Genomic DNA, 18,652 nt, shown 5'->3' with positions numbered 1-18,652 from the left:
AGTCATAAAAAGCTGCCATGATGTCAACCGCACACAAAAAACCCACAGAGTGCATTGTTTTCCACTGGCTTTTCATTTATTGTACTAAAACAAATAATCTACAGTTCTCTGTTTTTCAGAAAATAAAAACATTAATGATGAAAAATAACTTGCATCAGAAAGTTTTGAAATATCTCGCGCTCTTACAAAGATCTGGCAACTCATCCTTTATTTTTAAGTTACCCTTAGTCCCGGGGTTTGGTAGCAAACGTGAGGTATCCCGTGTGCCCTGCCATTTCTCTTGGGGCTGTGGCAGTCCGACAGACCACAGAGGTGTTTCCAGTGTTTGGGACCTCCTCTTGACCGACATTTGACATCATCTGGGTACTGTCAGTCGAGTTATCTTCAGGGCCAAAGTCTGGAAGAGGCAAAGTGACGGTACGAACATCATGAACCCGCAGCAGAACTTCTAACGTGCAGATCTCCTCAAAACCATGGTCCAGCAATGCCTCACAAGTCCTCTGGACCTGCTCTATACACGGTGAGAAGGAACACAGACGTCCTCCTAAAAGCAGAGAGAGTGAGAGGCAACACTATTACTACCGCTTACACTTATGAAAATTGCAACCCCTAAAAACTTCAAGTAACTCCTCCCTCAAAATTTGTGTTACAGATGTGAATGATAAATCATGTGGCTGTCAACTGTATGGTTTTTTTACAAGCCATGGAGCATGTTCATTTGAACCCAGGAAGCACACTTACTAATTACAAAATGTATACCTTACCTTGTATGCACTGCAAGTCGCTTTGGATAAAAGCAACCGCTAAATGCATGAATGTAACTTATAAAAAACCTAACTTTATTTAAAAGAATTAAAATCAAACTATTTAAAGTTTTGCAGGAATCTGCTGAGCTTTCTGTGTGTGCAGACTCAAGGTAAGCATTCAGGATCAATGTTGCTCTGCAGAGGCAAAAACCCTTAACTCAGCAAGCTGTAAATAGTCAGAGAGCATTCAATGTGATCATCTTTACCTACTCTTGCCTTTATGCTCACGCATTAACATGATGAACAATTTTAATTTAGTGTCTTGTGAGTATTTTGTGATACTCCGAAGAGAAATCACCGGCCGCCACTGACAGATCTGAGGCACCATTTATATCCATAGTATTTTTTTCCTACTATGGAAATCAAATGGTGCCCCAGATTTACTTTGCTCAAAATATCTTTGTGTTTAGCAGAAAAAAATTTAATACAGGTTTGAAATAACTTAAAGGGTTAGTTCATCCAAAAATGAAAATATGTCCAAACTCATAAGACCTCCGTTCATCTTCGGGACACAGTTTAAGATGTTTTATATTTAGTCCGAGAGCTTGTTGACCCTCCATTGAGAATCTATGTACAGTATACTGTCCATGTCCAGAAAGGTAATAAATACATATAGTTCATGTGACATCGGTGGGTCAGTTGGAATGTGTTGAAGCATCGAAAATACATTTTGGTCCAAAAATAACAAAAATGACGACTTTATTCAGAATTGTCTTCTCTTCCGTGTCTGTTGTAAAGCGCATGCACGAGACTAAAGTCACGTGACTGCAGTGATGCGAATAACGTGTTATACTCAGACATGTTTGCAAAGTTTTTTTTTCAAACTTACAGCGTGCATCTCCCTTAGAGTGTAAATAAAGAAAAAAAAAACAGCTGGAGCGCACCAGATAACACGTCAGCCGCGTTGTACGGCAGCCGCGTCACTGCAGTCATGTGCACGCAGTTCACAACAGACCCGGAAGTGAAGACATGCTGAATAAAGTCGTAATTTTTTATTTTGGACCAAAATGTCTTTTCGATGCTTCAACACATTGTAACTGACCCAACTGATGTCACATGGACTACTTTAATGATGTTTTTATTACCTTTCTGGACATTGACAGTATACCGTACATAGATTTCAATGAAGGGTCAACAAGCTCTCAGACTTAATATAAAACATCTTAAACTGTGTTTGCAAAGATGAACGGAGGTCTTACGAGTTTGGAACGACATGAGGGTGAGTCATTAATGATATATTTTCATTTTTGGATGAATTAGCCTTTTAAGGGTGAATAAATGATAACAGAAATTTCATTTCTTTATCAACTTTGTGAAAATTGAACTGCCATCATATATCGAACTAGAAATAGCACAGACTTTAAAATAAATGCAGTGTCACTTTAAATCCAGCGTTGGGTCAAAATGTGACAAACTTCACCCGTTGGCTTGTAATTTGACCTCAAATTTAAGCTTTTCTGGGTTAATTTAACTTATCGGCTGGGTGTGACCCTTTCTCCCCATTCATGTATTTTCACATACTTAATACGTTTTTATACAGGTGTTTTTTAGTTATTTTACAAAGATAAACTGTATTTTAAAATATTACTGTATAAATACAGAGCAATTTAATAAAATAACTAATAAAAGCCGTATATTTACAGGGATTGACCTGAAAAGTATTTCATGTATTTTCCACATAATTTATCTGTTTTTCTACAGTTTTATAACAATTATTAACAGTAATATTCTGTAATTTAATGAATTAGGACTGTAAAAGATTCTCTGTATTTTTACGGTTTTTGTATGTAATTTTGAAAAACATTTTTTTACCGTAATTTGACAGAATTTCTCTGGCAACTTTGCTGCCAGAGATTTTCCGTTTTTTTACGGATTTTTTTTACAGTGTGGGTAGAATAAAAACCCAGCATTTCTTAACTTGTAGGCTCTGTTTCAAAGCATCCATACTTAAATGGACATGAACGCTCGACACAGGCAGCAACTCCAGGTGTTGTACAAATACCATTTTTAACACGAAGCATCATAAACATATAAATACTGATGCAACACACAAAGTGTAAAAAACCTACTTAAGTTAAAATGAGTTCAAACTTTCTAATTCTTTGTGATTGATTGAAACATAACTATTTATAATAGTTTTTTTCCATTAAATTTGACACTGCAATGCATTTTGGGACTGCTTTCTGTGTGAACACATGTGTGAGTGAGAGAGAAAAGCCTAAGGCTTATTCTCATTCCATCGACAAATAAGGGCTTTCCATTAAAACGAAGTCATAAACAGAAACCACAGGTCTCCTGGCAACAGAGAAGAGCCGTGCCATTAGCTGGGATTCTCAGAGTGATAAAACAAGACAGGGTAACATGCGACAATGAGAGGATTTTCGGAAAAGCACCAGTTAAAAATCACTGAACAGTGAAATTGTTGCAACACTGTCAAGTTATCTATTAGCAAAGTTGCAAGATTAATAACATCACGCATATACAGATCCTCATAGTCAAGGACAATTGGCTTTGAGTTATCCAAAGCTTTCACGGCCACTTAAAAATCTCTGATAAGAAACCCACAAGAGTACATTTATAAAGCTGGACCAAAAAGATGGTGAAGCTGGAGAAAAAGCTGGAGAAGTCGACTCATCTCTAGATTTTAGCAGAGCTTCGCCTATCCTTACTGAAGTCTGACAGTCAGGCCCTTTATGGTCATCACACTGCCAGCATAAACTTCTTGCATGTGTGTATACAGTAACACAAACAGACTGTGAGTCTCTGTGCAGCATTGAGCGCTTAAGAAATTCCACTTTTATTAAAATGTGGTTCCACCCTACAATCCTCTTTGATTGGGTAAGCTTTGTTTACCTTCCTAAAGGAATACATTATGCAATGTCGAACATTCTTGCTCTTTAACTTCACCCTTTTTGACTGGGAGCCACACGGATGTATCACACGGATGAGAATACAGTATACTACTGATGCATGAGAATAATCTCTGACCGCTGTTGGGCTGTTGAATCGTCTGGACATGTCCAGTACTATGGGTAGTAGTTACGATGGAAACGGCTTAAGTGGTTGGATTACTTCTAAAGTAAACAGCTCAGACATGGTCACTCAATAAAACAGACTGATCAGAGAGTAAATGGACGAAACAAATTCACCCACAACTTTTGAATGTTATTCAAACTAAACTATAGGGCCTGTGATTAATTGGTACAGGTGTGAAGTCTTTTACCACACATGAGATGTTATTATTGAAGATAATGGATCAGTGTTAACTGAGGTGAAGGCAAGCATTACATGGTGCAGGGAAGTACATACAAAATATAAGTTGTGTTTAAATGTATATGCAATATATTGAAAAACTTGAACTCAAATAAAAAGTGTTAACACTGCATTGTGTATTGCTTCAGACATTTGTTGCTGAATTTGTTTTAGTGGTTTAACAAAAGCATCATTGGTTCAGGAAACAGAAATGGGTTTCCTGCCACATTTGGCACTGAAATGACTGCATTTTAAATTTTGCATTAATATGGTAATGATGTATTTTACATGTATGTACACTCACCCTTGCGTTTCATGGCCCTCTTGGCATGTATGACTGCCTCCCATGGAGATGGGATGTCTAAAAAGACTGCATCAGCTACACCTGTGACACCGAAGCCCTCCTTGCACACGTCCTGGTTTCTAACGGTAACAAGGTGAGACACTTTGTGCTCCTTGAACTCCTCGACGGCCTTCTCGGCCCGTTGAGCATGAAACTCCACCGTGTGCAGGTGGCCGGTGGGAGCAATGGTCCGCAGAATAGCATGAGACAGAGAGCCGCTACCGGTACCTGTAACGCAATCGTACAATACACGTTAACAACTTTACAACTTGTGTTTTAAAACAAACTTGCCAAAAGGTGAGTAAATGGTGAGATTTAAAAAAAAATCTGTTTATCTATCAGCAAACAAGTTTTAGATACACATTTCATTATCAGACACATAGGATGGTAACACAATCATTATGTTCTTACACAATTTTTAAAAAACTAGACAACATACACATTTTGACTAAAATTAAAATTTGGCCTACAGGAATATTTTAGCAGCTGTGGAGAATGTTAATGTTTTTTTCCATAATAAAGGAAGAAAATTGACGGTTATCAGAAAATGGTGTGCATGTGATCACAGTAGGGCTGCATAATGATTAATCGCAACTAATCGCTGGCAGAATAAAGTTTTTGTTTACATCATATATCGTCGCTGCCCGATGAAACTCACGTATGTCCAAAACGGTTACTTTTCAGGAAGTGAAAAAAACACCGTATATCAAAAGCAGTTGAATGTAGCAGTGTCATACTTGGTACGGCATATTTACATGTAACCATATTCTTGCCAGTGTAATGATATAATCCACATTTGACCAAAATTGAGTTTAAATGGACATGCGTTCATATTTTACAGTAACTGTGATCGATACGCGTTCTTCCGATCATTAATTAGAATGGCCAAGTTGCGTTTCGTATTGACAGATGAATACGCTCAGTTTATTAAATAGCCTACGTCTTAGTTAAATACGCTTACTTTATTTAATATTAATTATAAGTGTATTAAATGTCTTTTGCAAGCTATGAAGGGACAATGAATCAATACACTGACAAAGTCCCTGCAACACCAGCTCAACCGAATATGCCAAAGCACCACAACGTAGAAAACAGCAGCGCGTTTAATAAATGATTACAATGAATTTCATTACATATGTACAAGAAAACACACCATCAGCATACAACGCAACATATGTGACCCTGGACCACAAAACCAGTTAAGCATCGCTTGATTTTTCAAAACATTTTAACCAAACGCCTTCAAAAAGCGGTGGGATGTCCCCAGCGTAAATAATAACACCAATGCTAGACAGATACTTTGTTTGCACAGTCCTACCGTAATTTAGTCACTCCTAGACGTACGTCTGGCATCAGGGGGAACGTTTACCTCGATGAAGGAAAGATATTGTCTCACATTCGTCTGTTTATTCGGCTATATCCAGTGCTGCGCTTCAATGAAACTTTACGAGGCCGGCGAGACGCTTCACAGGCGGAAGATACGCGGCGTGATTGACAGCTTTGACACCAAATGGATATACGTTAAAATCAGATGACATGATTTCACAACTTTTCATTGCCCATTTAGGTATGTGACGCATACTGTATATGGAAATGAACCTGGACATTCAATCTGTCGAAAAATCTCAAAATCGGCAAAATGAACATACGTGAGTTTCATCGGACAGCGACGATATGTGTGTGCTTCTTAAATATGTACTGTACATGCATGTGTGTATTTACATAATTATTATACACACAGTACACACATATATGATGTAAACAAAAACTTTATTCTGCAAACGATTAGTCGCAAACAATCACTATGCATCCCTAGATTACAGACATAAACATTTGTGTTGTGCTATATATGCATTTATACTGTTAACACCATATCTTCAGGGACTTCTTATAAAGGGTAAGCATTGACCTCATTTTACCACGTGACCATGCTGGAACTCACCCTGTTGAGTGACAAATGTTCAACAAAATGGCTGGTTTTCATAGAGGCTGTGGCGAAAATGGCAGTAAAACTGACTATTATCAGCTTAAATAGAATTTAGTTGGACTTGATAGAAGAGGTAGACAATACTTAGTTACATTAGTTACATTTTCCAAGCATCTGTGCTTTACTAGGGTGTTTGTTGTCTTGGGAAAAATTTTCCTTCACTACATTCTAAAGCATAGATTTATACTGTGTATTCTTTAATATTGCATATTAAAATTTATTTAATACCTAATTACATTAAAACTGTGTACTTTTACTGGAGTAAAGGTACGTTAATGTACTTAAATATTAAATGTAAAACGTGTATTTATGAAATGATATAAAGTAAAACTTATGATAATATGAAAAACACAGATAAATTAAAATAAATACAAATACTTGAAAAATACTTTTAAGTAGAAAGTAAAACCTCTGCTTGATAGTGACCCTAGCTACTTGTCAACCCACCTGTGGTCTGTGGACGTTGGCATGAACGATCAATTTACTTCTCCTTTCTGTGTTTTTAGGCAATTTTTAAAACGATAGCTCCGAATTCTTGTTAATCTGTTAGTCTATCACACAACAGCTGTTTCCCATTTAGACGCGATTTCCCCGTGTTTCCGCTGATTTCACACTGTACACAAATGCTGCCGCTCTGTCTTTTGCCACTCAGGGGGCGTAACAGCAGGCACTTTCACCGAAGGTGACGTCACGTGCATACCCTCTATAGCTGCAGGGTCAGTGTTTGGTTTACAGCATTGCATTAAGATTAAAGAGGGACATTGACGTAAGCATCAGAGGATCAGAAGGGGAAGCACACAGAAGTATGAAAGAATAATAACTCCTTGAAGAAAATATATATATCAATCTTTTGTATAATCTTATATATAAAATCAAAAGATTAATCGCGATTAATCGCATACAAAATAAAAGACATTACCGTATATAGCATGTTGTTAATGTTAACAATGTTTCCATTCAATATCAGCCTTAATACAGATATATTAAAGACCTAACTCAAAAAAATTTAAATGTATTTTATTGTATAATAAATCTAAATACATTTTTGTTGGGCGGTAAAATGTCTAGGTGGTATAACTGACCCATATTGCCTGACAAGTAAGCTAATGTTAGAGTAACTTTACGTTCACACTGCCGCAACTTGAGCTTCCACAGTTACCGGTAGTCATTCATTTACAATGGAAGCTGGCTCCTCTCAGCTACAAGGAGCGTCAAATCCATCGGCGTCGCGTTTTGGGCGACCAGAGCGTCAATCAGAAAGTTGAAAGAAGCTCAACTTTATGGTAATAAGCTATGATGCGGATCAGCGGCAAAACGCCAGCAACCAATCGGAATATAGCCTAAACGTTCTTCGCTGGCTGATTCCGGAGAAGCATACGTTGTAAACTTTCATTCCTACCAAAACATTAGTTCAGAGAAAACAGACTTCAGAGCGGCCAAACAGCAACAAGCTTCCCAATACCTTTTGACAAGCGTCTGTGACCGGGCGGCCGGAGCTTCTTTGGAAGCTTAAGTCGGCGGTGGTATAAACGTACAGTAAGGGGCTTGACAACAAAAAAGGCTTCTTTCCCCCTGGCCATCCGTATCCTGAACCAGGACAATACCAGGACTAGTTTATTCAACATCACACTTAAAGCAGTATTACACTTTGCACTATTATTAATAAATACATAATGCCAATCAGACTGTAGCCGCTACCACCTCTACATCTGTCATTATTACTTTATATTCATATGCATACTTTGTAATTTTCCCAATCTTAATTTTTTTTATTTATATTCATTTTATTCCCAATCGATATAATTTCTTAACGTAAACTGTGGGGAGAGTCGTACCAAGCTTTTCTCTACATGTCATAAAGTCCCATAAAAGTGGAAACCTGTTAAGCAATATGCAGGGCCTTTTTAACAAATAGGCTGGCATTATTAAACATGCATTAGCACATTTTGTTTACAAAGAATATCCTTTATATTCTTAGAGAAGAGTGCTTGAGGTTTTTCCAACCTTTGTTCTGCCACAGGACAGATTTGATAAGTAAAAAAATCATGCGGCACACCACTTTCACAATAAGCATTAACAGATCTGCACAAACCTGTATTGCAATGCTTAAATTACTTGTTAAACTAGAATATTATACTGTATTAAGCATAGTATTCACATTAAATGTGAAACTTGATCTTGTTTTGATGAACACAAATTATATTCTGGCTGGAATTGATGACAGTGACACACGCAGCTGTGACCAACTCAGCAACCTGGTAACTAGCTTCGAACACTTTTTCAAACACTGTGACAGTGTTATTTTTCCACAGCACACCAAACAAGTGGTCACGGCACAGTGGTTGGGAATCACTGCATTAAAAGCTAGGTAAGTACACTTCGCAAATATTCAGAAGGCAGCATTCACAGCCCAACACAAGACCCCAACTAAGAACCTTTGATGGTTCAGATTCGACTCAAATTCTTCACCTTACCTGACTCACAGACGACAGAGCCCGGTTTGAGCTCCAGCATCAGTGTTATATTGGCAATGTCTGTAGTGTAGAGGATCTGTGTTCGGTGGGGCAGGTTTACAGTCCAGAGCTCTGGCGTAGGGTGCAGCACGTAAACCCAACCACCCTTACTACAAGTCACTTTGGAACCGAATCGTTGCCCAATCAGGTCAGTGGAATGCCGGATGACCCCAAAGCGGGTCTGCGTCTGAGCCCCAGACTGAACTTTCACCGGCATCATTGAATCATGACCCATGAAGATGATGACAACATCCCCTTCCTGGACGAACTCAGAGTATTCCACAAAACTCATTAGGGACAAGTGGTTGTCAACTTCAATGTTCAGTTCAGCCTTGGAGGTCTAAATTCTGCAGGACTGACAAACATGTAAACACATTACACTCAAAAGTTAACAAAACATGATACTATTTCAGCAGGTAAGACTAAAGGATAGTCCAGTTCAATAGTCATCAACCCATGGCTTTGGTTTTAATGCGTACCAAAAATTAAGTAAACTTTATGACCTACCATTAAATCAATAACCCCATGTTATTAAATACTACATGTAATGTGTACATACGGGGATGTAAGTTAAGTAGTTAGTATTCAAATAGAATTAAAACAACGTTCCTAACGGTTAACAGGGGTCGTTACAAACCGTCAGACTCAACACCGGCGTCTGCACTTTACCTCAGTTTTTACTTGCATAATCAGATTACAAAACAGTCGAATGGGCCAGCTGTAAGTAACTTAAATTTGTTAAAAATATACTTACTCATATGTGAATGTACACATCTGTAATTATTTTCTAATATAACGTTATTATACTCAGCAGGGCCACTGTTGTTATTCTTGTTTGTGAAAAGGCAGAATCGATTGCTTGAAATGCGCACAAAATACTGAACGTATGCTCCGATTAAAAGTATATAAATATATATATTCCTCAGAATGTCTGGTTGGGTTGGTGAACTAAGAAGTATTAACATTAACCTAACCGTAAATTTGCTGTAGGTGTTTTCGATGTCATGAAGCGAGGTGCAGACCGATATAATACCATATCAAAGTACCGCGAGAGCGATTAGAATGCATAGCTTTCGAATAGCTCTCGCGGCACTTTGATGTCATAAACCGTACTGTATGCGCACACACATGGACTAATAGCAAACACCTAAACACACTATCTTTTCTGTACAGAGGGCTGAGTTAAACGGAATGTGACCATCATAACAAGACTATCCACTGCACAGTTTAATCAAGAGTTAAACATTTGATGAAATAACTGCTTTTACTTTCAGTAAGTAAATGTGTAAACATGCGATTTTAAAAGCAAGCGAGACCAGCAAGAGAGATCTATGTACATTGTTATATGCCTTATAAATACAAAAAAAATCTTTTAAACTTACCTTTTGTTTTCGGAAAAGCTATAGCTTTATATTTTAGAGGCACAAGACAGCACAACACGTGTGTGGCTACTTGCTTGACAACGCGCACGCGCATCAGATCTGTATTGCACGAGGATTGACTCAAGCCTATTTGTCACAACGTGTGTAGTTGTTGCTTTCGACTTACAAATCTACGTCGTGTCGCAAAAATATGACTTTACACTTTTCCGTCTCAGGAAAATGATGTAGTGATATTTTTAAAAGAAAATTAACTTTTGTGTAAATACCGTCATGTACAAACATATATATTATAAGTTTTTGTAAAGATTTACCAGCATATAATATTTTAAATAGCTTACAAAATCAATATAAAACTATATATTCTAACAGTTTATTATTGATTTTATTTACTTGGACTTTGAAATGTTGCCTATAAAAACGTTGAGGAAATTCCCAATGTATTTTGTTAAATTATTCGTTAAATAGACAGTGTAGAAATGACAAGAACTACAATGTCACGCTTCTCTAATTGAATGAATGGACTACAAATAGCAGCCAATAGGAGAGGCGTTCACGTACTATAAAATAAACGATCCATCATAATCCAGTGCTGGAGAGCAGAGTGTCGCAGAAGGAGAGTTTTTCCACCAACCGGGAAAATAGGAATCTTTGTTTCAGCTCAGTCTAACCCTAGAAGTAGTCAACAACCCACGGTAAGGTCTCAAACAATTTACTTTCTCAGAAATAAGCCATTTAAAAAGATCTAAAGTACAATATAATCGTCGCCAAAGGATTTTGGACACACTTTAACATTGGTAAAGGCTTGGTTTTAAGTGCAGTAACGCTCTTGTATAACGCTCAGTAACGCATTTACTCATTTAATGCACCAAGTAAGTGCATTTGACGGAGGAAGCATTGTAAAGTCGGTTTTTGTTCAGTTCATGTCTGAGGAACATTTTAAAGCATCATACTATCAATCGTATTTTGACCAAGTTTGTGCATTTTGAGTGTACGACTATCAAATATTTAAATATCACGTTTTAATATACGATGGGATATACAGATATAATAAACGATTAGTTTCACTTCACTTTCCAATAGTAAAACGTTACAGTGCAGTAACGTTAACTTACGGAAATACAGTGCATCTCCGCCCCTCAAGTCGGTTTTTAAAACTTGTCTTGTGGAAGAATTTTAACTTTTATTTAACATGTAATTGACGTTTAATATACAACTGCTGTACTTATTCACATTTAAACGAAAAACCAAGTCTTTGCCAGTTTTATTTAAGTGTAAAGACGTGAGGTAATGTCGAAGCTTGACTGACTGAGTTTGGCATTGAGCGTAAGCGTAGTTATTTTTCCGCCCTTCGCGCGCAGGGAACCGCAGTCATGCCTTTCGGAAACACCCACAACCAGCTGAAGATGAAGTACACCTCAGAGCAGGAATATCCCGATCTCAGCAAGCACAACAACCATATGGCCAAAGTGCTCACTCCAGCCCTGTATGAGAAGTTGCGCTCTAAACAGACGCCCAGTGGATTTACTCTGGATGATTTGATCCAGACCGGTATTGATAACCCAGGTAAAGACCCGAAACAACCTGCAGTCTGGTTTGTAACAAATCTGTCAATGCATGCATCAAAACCATTTTTATCATTGTGCCTTTGACAGTGACCCTGCTGACTAGTCTGTGTGTTCAGATGGACTTTGAGAAAATTATACATTTCCTGTATAGATAGGATCACCCTACACTTTTAAAACGGTGGTGTTAAAACCACACATTTTGTGTCTAGTTTGTGTCACTTTGTGCCTCTAACTAGACACATCTGTGTTATTATTGGAACAACACATTTTCTGGTGTTTTAACGCATCTTGTGCTGTCCCTTTTACTTATTTAAACAAACAAAAAAAAGACACGTAATGTGTTTAAAATAATGCATACGGTGTTAAATGGCATAAAACAAAAAGATGTGTTAAAAAATAAAAAAACATCCTTTCTTAGAGTGTACCTACTGTATGTGTAATTGCAAGTGTAAATCTGGCCTGTGGAAACAGCCTCTTCACACTGAGCAATGCATTACTTTCCTTAAAAGATGTGTAATTAGTTCTGAACTTTTCAGTACACATTTAAACCATCCACAACAGCTCATTTCATTCATTAAAGCCACAATATGTAGATTTTCACCACTAGAGATCGCTATTACACAGTAACAAAAGCGAAGTTTAATGACTTGACTTTAAGGAGAATGGAATGATGGGAGATGTTTTTCACCATCCAGAGACGTATAGAATTCGCTAATCATGTTTACAGATGAGGTAATGAATTAATGTTTTATGACACTATTTTATGCCATAGTAATGAACTGGGTGCAACAGCTGTGTGTTAGATGCTATATAACTGCCACTTCTGCGTTTGTCCACTCATGTTGCCACAGTTTCTAAAATTGGACACCGATGATATATCGGTCAATAACCGGTATCGGTCGATAAAAGCAGTTTATCTGCAAATAAATTAAGATCAGCCGACAGTCCTGGCCGATATATCCTGTCTATCAAAAGAGAACAGGAAAATACACTGAATTTGAGCTCTGTGTAGAAAATGTATGTTATAAATTAAATTAATGAATAACATTCAGGAAATGTAGTAAATGCATGTTAATATAACCACCAAACCATTGGCATCGGCAGATATCAGCCTGAATAATCTGCTATTGGTATCGGTGGAAAAATCTAATATCGGTGCATCTCTAATATCAAAGAGCACCAATCGTCCGATTCACGATTTTACATTTCCTTTGGTTTGTAAGTGTGTATTAGTCATGCTAACGATATGCAAAATCCAAAGTAAATGATGACGCGAGTTATCGTCTCCGACATAAATCTCTTTTCTTGGACTACAACAAACACACGGATTGTAGGTAATAGTTTACTCTCCGGGGATTTATGATGTAGTAAAGACTGACATTATCATAATTCCTCCAGCTTGGACTCACAGCCTGTAAATTAACTCCTGTTACTGTGCTTTCACACCACCACCGGTGAAAGCGTCAATGTGGCCGGAAGTCATTAATTTTCAATGAGAGATTGCAGCAAGCAGCGGCGCGGCACGTCATGTACGGTGTGAGCGTCAAGGAGAGTTGAAATCCGCTCAACTTTATGGAAATGAGCTATGACGTGGTTAGAGCTGGGTATCGATTCAGATCTTCCAGATCGATTCGATTTCAGTTCTCGGGTTGGTTTTTATACTCGAATCTCGATTCAACTCAATGAATATAGATGTAATACAAATACTATATTATTAAAAAAAGAACAGTGAACAGCAGTTTACAAGTGGGTAATTAATAAAAAGAAATTAAAATCCACAACACTATCGTCGTCATCTTGCTTGCGAAATCTAAAATACTTCCATACCTCTGACTTTTATGTTTTTCGATGAAGCACCTGAAACCGCCCTTTTAAGCACTAAATGAATGAATGACAGGCTCACCTCTCGCTCCTTGGTAACATCGCGCAAGGCAAAAAAAGAGGGTGATGGAAGTGAAAAAGACTAGTAATTAGATTAACATTAACCTTAGGTTCAATGTTTGCCGGAATAAATATGAAAAAAAAAACGATTCTGCTCTTAAGAATTGATTTTGAATCATCCACATAAAAAAAAACGATTAATCAAAAAAAAAAAAATTTCCCTAGCCCTAGACGTGGTTCAGCGGCAACCAATCGTAAGGCGGAAACCTCCGCTTGAGAGGATTCCAGAGAATGCATTAGAGCGTCAGAGCGTTACACTTTTTCATTACACATTTGTGCGCGACTCTTACAAAATAACTTTGGGCAACAATAACTTTGGGCAACAAAAGTTACTTTGGGCAACAATTACACGGGTGACAAGGGAGGGGCCATTATTTAAAAAATGGATTTACAAAACCTTGGGAATAAATTTTTTGGGATAAAGTAAGTATTCAACTGCATTAATATGACATTGTGCAAGAGGTTTTTGGATATTTTATTACAAAAATCATACATATTGTGGCTTTAGGAGGAGAAGGTAGTGGTGCACCTTAAGGATTTTTTGATGCTGATTAAAACGAGTAACTATTGTGCAATACCAAATATTACTCAATATCAAGCCTATCATTACATGTAAGCTTTTATCCAAAGTGACTTACAAAATTGAGGAAAACAACAAAGCGATTCCTTTTTAGGGAGACAATATTTTGAGTTTCGACAGTACTTAAAGACATTACCTTTTTGGGAGACTGAAAAGATAATTATAGGCAAAATTTAATCAAAATGAGGTTTGTACAAACTTAATTTTGTATAGACCTCACTTTGTTTTCTGTAAGTATTTTTTCCCCGAGAAAAACGCACAACCCAGTGTCTTTTCACAGTTAATAAACTATTGGTTTGTGTTATCTGTCTTTTTCATGCTATAACCGATATGCTAATGGTTTTGATCAAAAGTCGTCCGTTATGTATCGGCCACCGATATATCGCTGCATCTTTAGAAGAGAGTGGTATTTTTACAACCATATGCTGTTGTATGTATTTATTTAGCAATACTAAACGCAGGCGACTGTCAGCTGAGGATGAGTATCCAGACCTCAGCGAGCACTGCAACCACATGGCCAAGGTCCTCACTCTGGATATGTACAAGCATCTCTACAAGCGCTCTACACCGAGTGGCTTTACCATAGATAAAGTCATTCAGACCGGTGTGGATAATCCTGGTAAAAAAAGAACACACATTCTGTCAGGGATCAGGGTCAGGGGTTAAACTGTCATGGTACAGTTGATAAACCACTTGATGTTAAGCATGGATTAAATGGGTGTGTTTGCCCGCCCGTTGTAATTTGTGCATGCACACTTGTTTCGATTTTCAGGCCACCCCTACATTATGACTGTGGGATGCGCGGCTGGAGATGAAGAGACCTATGAGGTGTTTAAAGAGCTGCTGGACCCTGTCATTAGGGACAGGCATGGAGGATACAAGCCCACAGATAAACACAAGACGGACCTTAACCCAAATCACCTCAAGGTATGCAATCAAAGAATATTAACAGTATAACTGATTCCTTTTATATTTCTTAACAAGATGACAACTTATTTACCTGCAGGGTGGCGATGACCTGGACCCCAATTATGTGCTTAGCTCTCGCGTCAGAACGGGCCGGAGCATACGAGGTTTCTGCCTGCCGCCCCACTGCAGTCGCGGAGAGAGGAGAGCTGTTGAGAAACTCTCTGTGGAAGGTACATCTCTGCAATATAGACCTGGTCACATAGCTCCCTCTAGTGGTGATGAGTATCATCATCATCATCATCATCATCATCATCATCATGTACCAAAATCAAATGTCTTTAAAAAAAAGCACACAGACTGTTTTATGGACTCTCTTGATCTGTGTCTCTGATAGCTCTGAGTGTTTTGTCTGGGGATCTCAGTGGGAAATACTACGCCCTAAAGAACATGACAGAAGCTGAGCAACAGCAGCTCATCGATGACCATTTCCTGTTTGACAAGCCTGTATCTCCCCTGCTGTTGGCCTCAGGGATGGCTCGTGATTGGCCGGACGCCAGGGGCATCTGGTCAGTGATTGTCCTTAAGCCACTGCCTGTGCTGCTTAGCTTAGTGGTTCATTTCTGTTCAACAAATTAAAAAAAATTGTTCTGCAGACATGCAATAGTATTTTACTATAGTAACTAATACTTAATAATAAAAAACAGAGAATTGAAATGAGTGATTTTTGCTCAAACTTACATTTTAATAAAACCTAGAGTTTAGATGCTTGCCTGTAGTCAGAATTGGAAATGAGATTTTCACTACTGGGAAAACATTTACATTCCTCACTTATTTTCTTCTTGTCTCCAGGCATAATGATAACAAGACTTTCCTTGTGTGGGTGAATGAGGAAGACCACCTACGTGTCATTTCTATGCAGAAAGGCGGCAACATGAAAGAGGTCTTCACCCGTTTCTGCACAGGTCTTACCAAGGTATCACACCACTGTGAAGTCATACATAACTTTGCATGTGTCTTTTTCTTTATTTCATCCCAGTGCTACTATGAAACACTAACTGATTGCTTTTTGTCACAGATTGAGGAGCTGTTTAAAAACAAAAAACACGAGTTCATGTGGAACGAGCATCTTGGCTACGTCCTTACCTGCCCATCCAATCTCGGTACGGGTCTGCGTGCCGGAGTACACGTCAAACTGCCTAATCTCAGCAAGAACAAGAAGTTCGAAGAGGTCCTTAAGAAACTGAGACTGCAGAAACGTGGAACAGGTACAAGAATCCTGCCTGATGGCATTACTATATTACCTGACATTTAGGCATTATTGTTGTAATGGTGTGGTCCCTTGTCTTTTATTTATTAGGTGGTGTGGACACCGCTGCTGTGGGTGGCACTTTTGACATCTCTAATGCTGACCGACTGGGCTTCTCTGAAGTCGAGCTGGTGCAGATGGTAGTAGATGGAGTCAAATTGCTGATCGAAATGGAGAAACGGCTGGAGAAAGGCCAGGCCATTGATGACCTCGTGCCTGCCCAGAAGTAATTTCAACTGCACATCAACCTCAAAGTTATTCTGTCACTCTCTCCTAACCCGCCATCTTTGTTAACTGACTGAATGATTGTTTGTTGACTTGTTCTTGGAATACTTGTTGTATTTAAGAGTTCTTTTGGTTCTGGCAAGTTCTTGTTACACAATTAGTCATCACAGGGTAACCACTGGATGAGCTTTATGTGAATAAAAAAAATGTTGACCTGCTTTGTCATGCAATTATTTATCCAATAGATTATTTATAAGGATTACAAAGTTATTTTAGAATCGCACAAATGTGTAGACACTTTCTTAACAACTTATCAAAAATGAGTAGAATTTCAGTTGGCCATGATTGTGGCACCCCTATAATTAAAAAAAATTTGATAACACTAACAGTAAGGTTGTAATTGGTATTTAGTTATACCATGGGCCTGTTGAATACTAGATTCTGATTGGCTGAGAAATGTTCCATTATTTTTCTGTAAACCGCACGCCTAACCTGTCAAATGTCTTAAAATAGGCACCAGAGCCATGTTTGCGGTAACCGTGGTACAAGTAGAATAATTGACTCCGGTCTTTTGATTAATTTGAAAATAATGCACACACATGGTGTAACAAAACTCCGCTTTGCACCACATTACTACCTTGGTTGTGCATTTTCTTACAATTCAACGGCCTTTCATCAAATATTCCTTGCTAAATACATTAGCAAACAATATAAAAAACTCTGACAGCATTTATTAAAATTAAAAGTTGTAAATGTTAACATTAGTAAATGCACAACGAACTAATAACAAATCTTACTAAATTTAAAGGGCAGTTCACCTAAAACAATAATAAAAAAATTATTCTAAACCTATGAGTTACTTTATTCGGTTGAATACAAAAATATTTTGATAAATGATGGCAACTAAACTGTTGATGGTACCCATTGACTTTCATAGAATTTGTTTTCAGCATAGATATGTATAAAGGCTAGATGGCTCGTCCGCGCTGCTGGCCAATTGAGTGCAACGTCCGCATTTTGGCGGCCATCTTACGACAGGGCGCTCGCTTACTCGTAGCATTGAGTTTTAATGATGCAGGTACTTTTAAATGACCATAACTTGCTTAATTTTTTACAGATTTTCAAACGGTTTGGTTTGTTATAAACGTCAAAGATGTACCTATGACACTGCATACCTATACTAAAAATAAAAAATAAATTCATGAAACATGTTAAAGCATCCAGAATCATAGCCACGTTAATAACGTTTGTAAAAACCCACACCGTTTGAAAATCGGTAGAAAATTTAGCAAGTTATGGTCATTTAAAAGTACCTGCACCATTAAACTCAATGCTACGAGTGAGCGAGCGCCCTGTCGTAAGATGGCCGCCCGGTGATGCCGTTAGGGACTCCGCCTTGAGCCATCTAGCCTTTATACATATCTATGGTTTTCAGGGCTCCACACTGCCACCAAATGGTGACATTTTGCCACCAAAATTTGAGAGTGTGCCACTGAATTTTACGTCCAGTTGCACATGTCCGACCAGTAAATTTGACCTTTTGAATTTGAAACAGCACATTGTACTTTCTGCATCTATCATTAATGTAATACAGTGGAAATTAGTAAAAATATTAATATTTGGTTAGCATGTTGATTTACGGTGTGTGCCCCTAAATTTTCTGGTTGTGCTCCTAAAATTTTCAGTTGGGGGCCACTGTGCTCCTAATGAAAAAAAGTTAGTAGGAAAAACCAGGTCTCCAGACTATGTCAATGGGTACCATTAACTCTGTGCTTATCATCATGAATCAAAATATCTTCCATGTTCAACAGAATAAAGAAACTCATACATGTTTAAAACGATA

At 37.9% G+C, this 18,652-nt stretch overlaps 2 protein-coding genes across 6 annotated transcripts; one reads left to right on the top strand and one right to left on the bottom strand.

Annotated features, from left to right (window-relative positions):
- Positions 1–54: 54 nt before the first annotated feature.
- On the bottom strand, positions 55–10,634 carry trmt61a (tRNA methyltransferase 61A). 4 transcript variants are annotated; one of them, XM_055170171.2, is made up of 4 exons: positions 10,284–10,634; positions 8,863–9,256; positions 4,363–4,629; positions 55–544 (listed from the first exon to the last, which is right to left on the bottom strand). In XM_055170171.2, exons 2-4 carry the CDS (start codon positions 9,191–9,193, stop codon positions 225–227), a joined length of 918 nt encoding a protein of 305 aa, XP_055026146.1. In that variant the 5' UTR covers positions 9,194–9,256; positions 10,284–10,634; the 3' UTR covers positions 55–224. The 4 variants fall into 4 exon arrangements, with proteins under 4 accessions (XP_055026146.1, XP_055026148.1, XP_055026147.1 ...); XM_055170173.2 differs by lacking the exon at positions 10,284–10,634 and adding an exon at positions 9,876–10,113; XM_055170172.2 differs by lacking the exon at positions 10,284–10,634 and adding an exon at positions 9,656–9,845.
- ckba (creatine kinase, brain a) lies at positions 9,483–17,027 on the top strand. 2 transcript variants are annotated; one of them, XM_055170170.2, is made up of 8 exons: positions 9,483–9,621; positions 14,816–14,988; positions 15,142–15,296; positions 15,376–15,508; positions 15,673–15,844; positions 16,128–16,251; positions 16,354–16,543; positions 16,636–17,027. In XM_055170170.2, the coding sequence occupies exons 1-8, from the start codon at positions 9,611–9,613 to the stop codon at positions 16,812–16,814; spliced, it is 1,137 nt and encodes a 378-aa protein (XP_055026145.1). In that variant the 5' UTR covers positions 9,483–9,610; the 3' UTR covers positions 16,815–17,027. The 2 variants fall into 2 exon arrangements, with proteins under 2 accessions (XP_055026145.1, XP_055026143.1); XM_055170168.2 differs by lacking the exons at positions 9,483–9,621; positions 14,816–14,988 and adding exons at positions 10,808–10,975; positions 11,642–11,846.
- The last annotated feature ends 1,625 nt before the right edge of the window (positions 17,028–18,652 follow it).

The sequence above is a fragment of the Misgurnus anguillicaudatus genome, chromosome 11 (genome assembly GCF_027580225.2).
Source record: "Misgurnus anguillicaudatus chromosome 11, ASM2758022v2, whole genome shotgun sequence".
NCBI lineage: Eukaryota > Metazoa > Chordata > Actinopteri > Cypriniformes > Cobitidae > Misgurnus > Misgurnus anguillicaudatus.
Note: the sequence above shows the minus strand (reverse complement) of the source record. Positions and strands in the feature narration are given on the sequence as shown.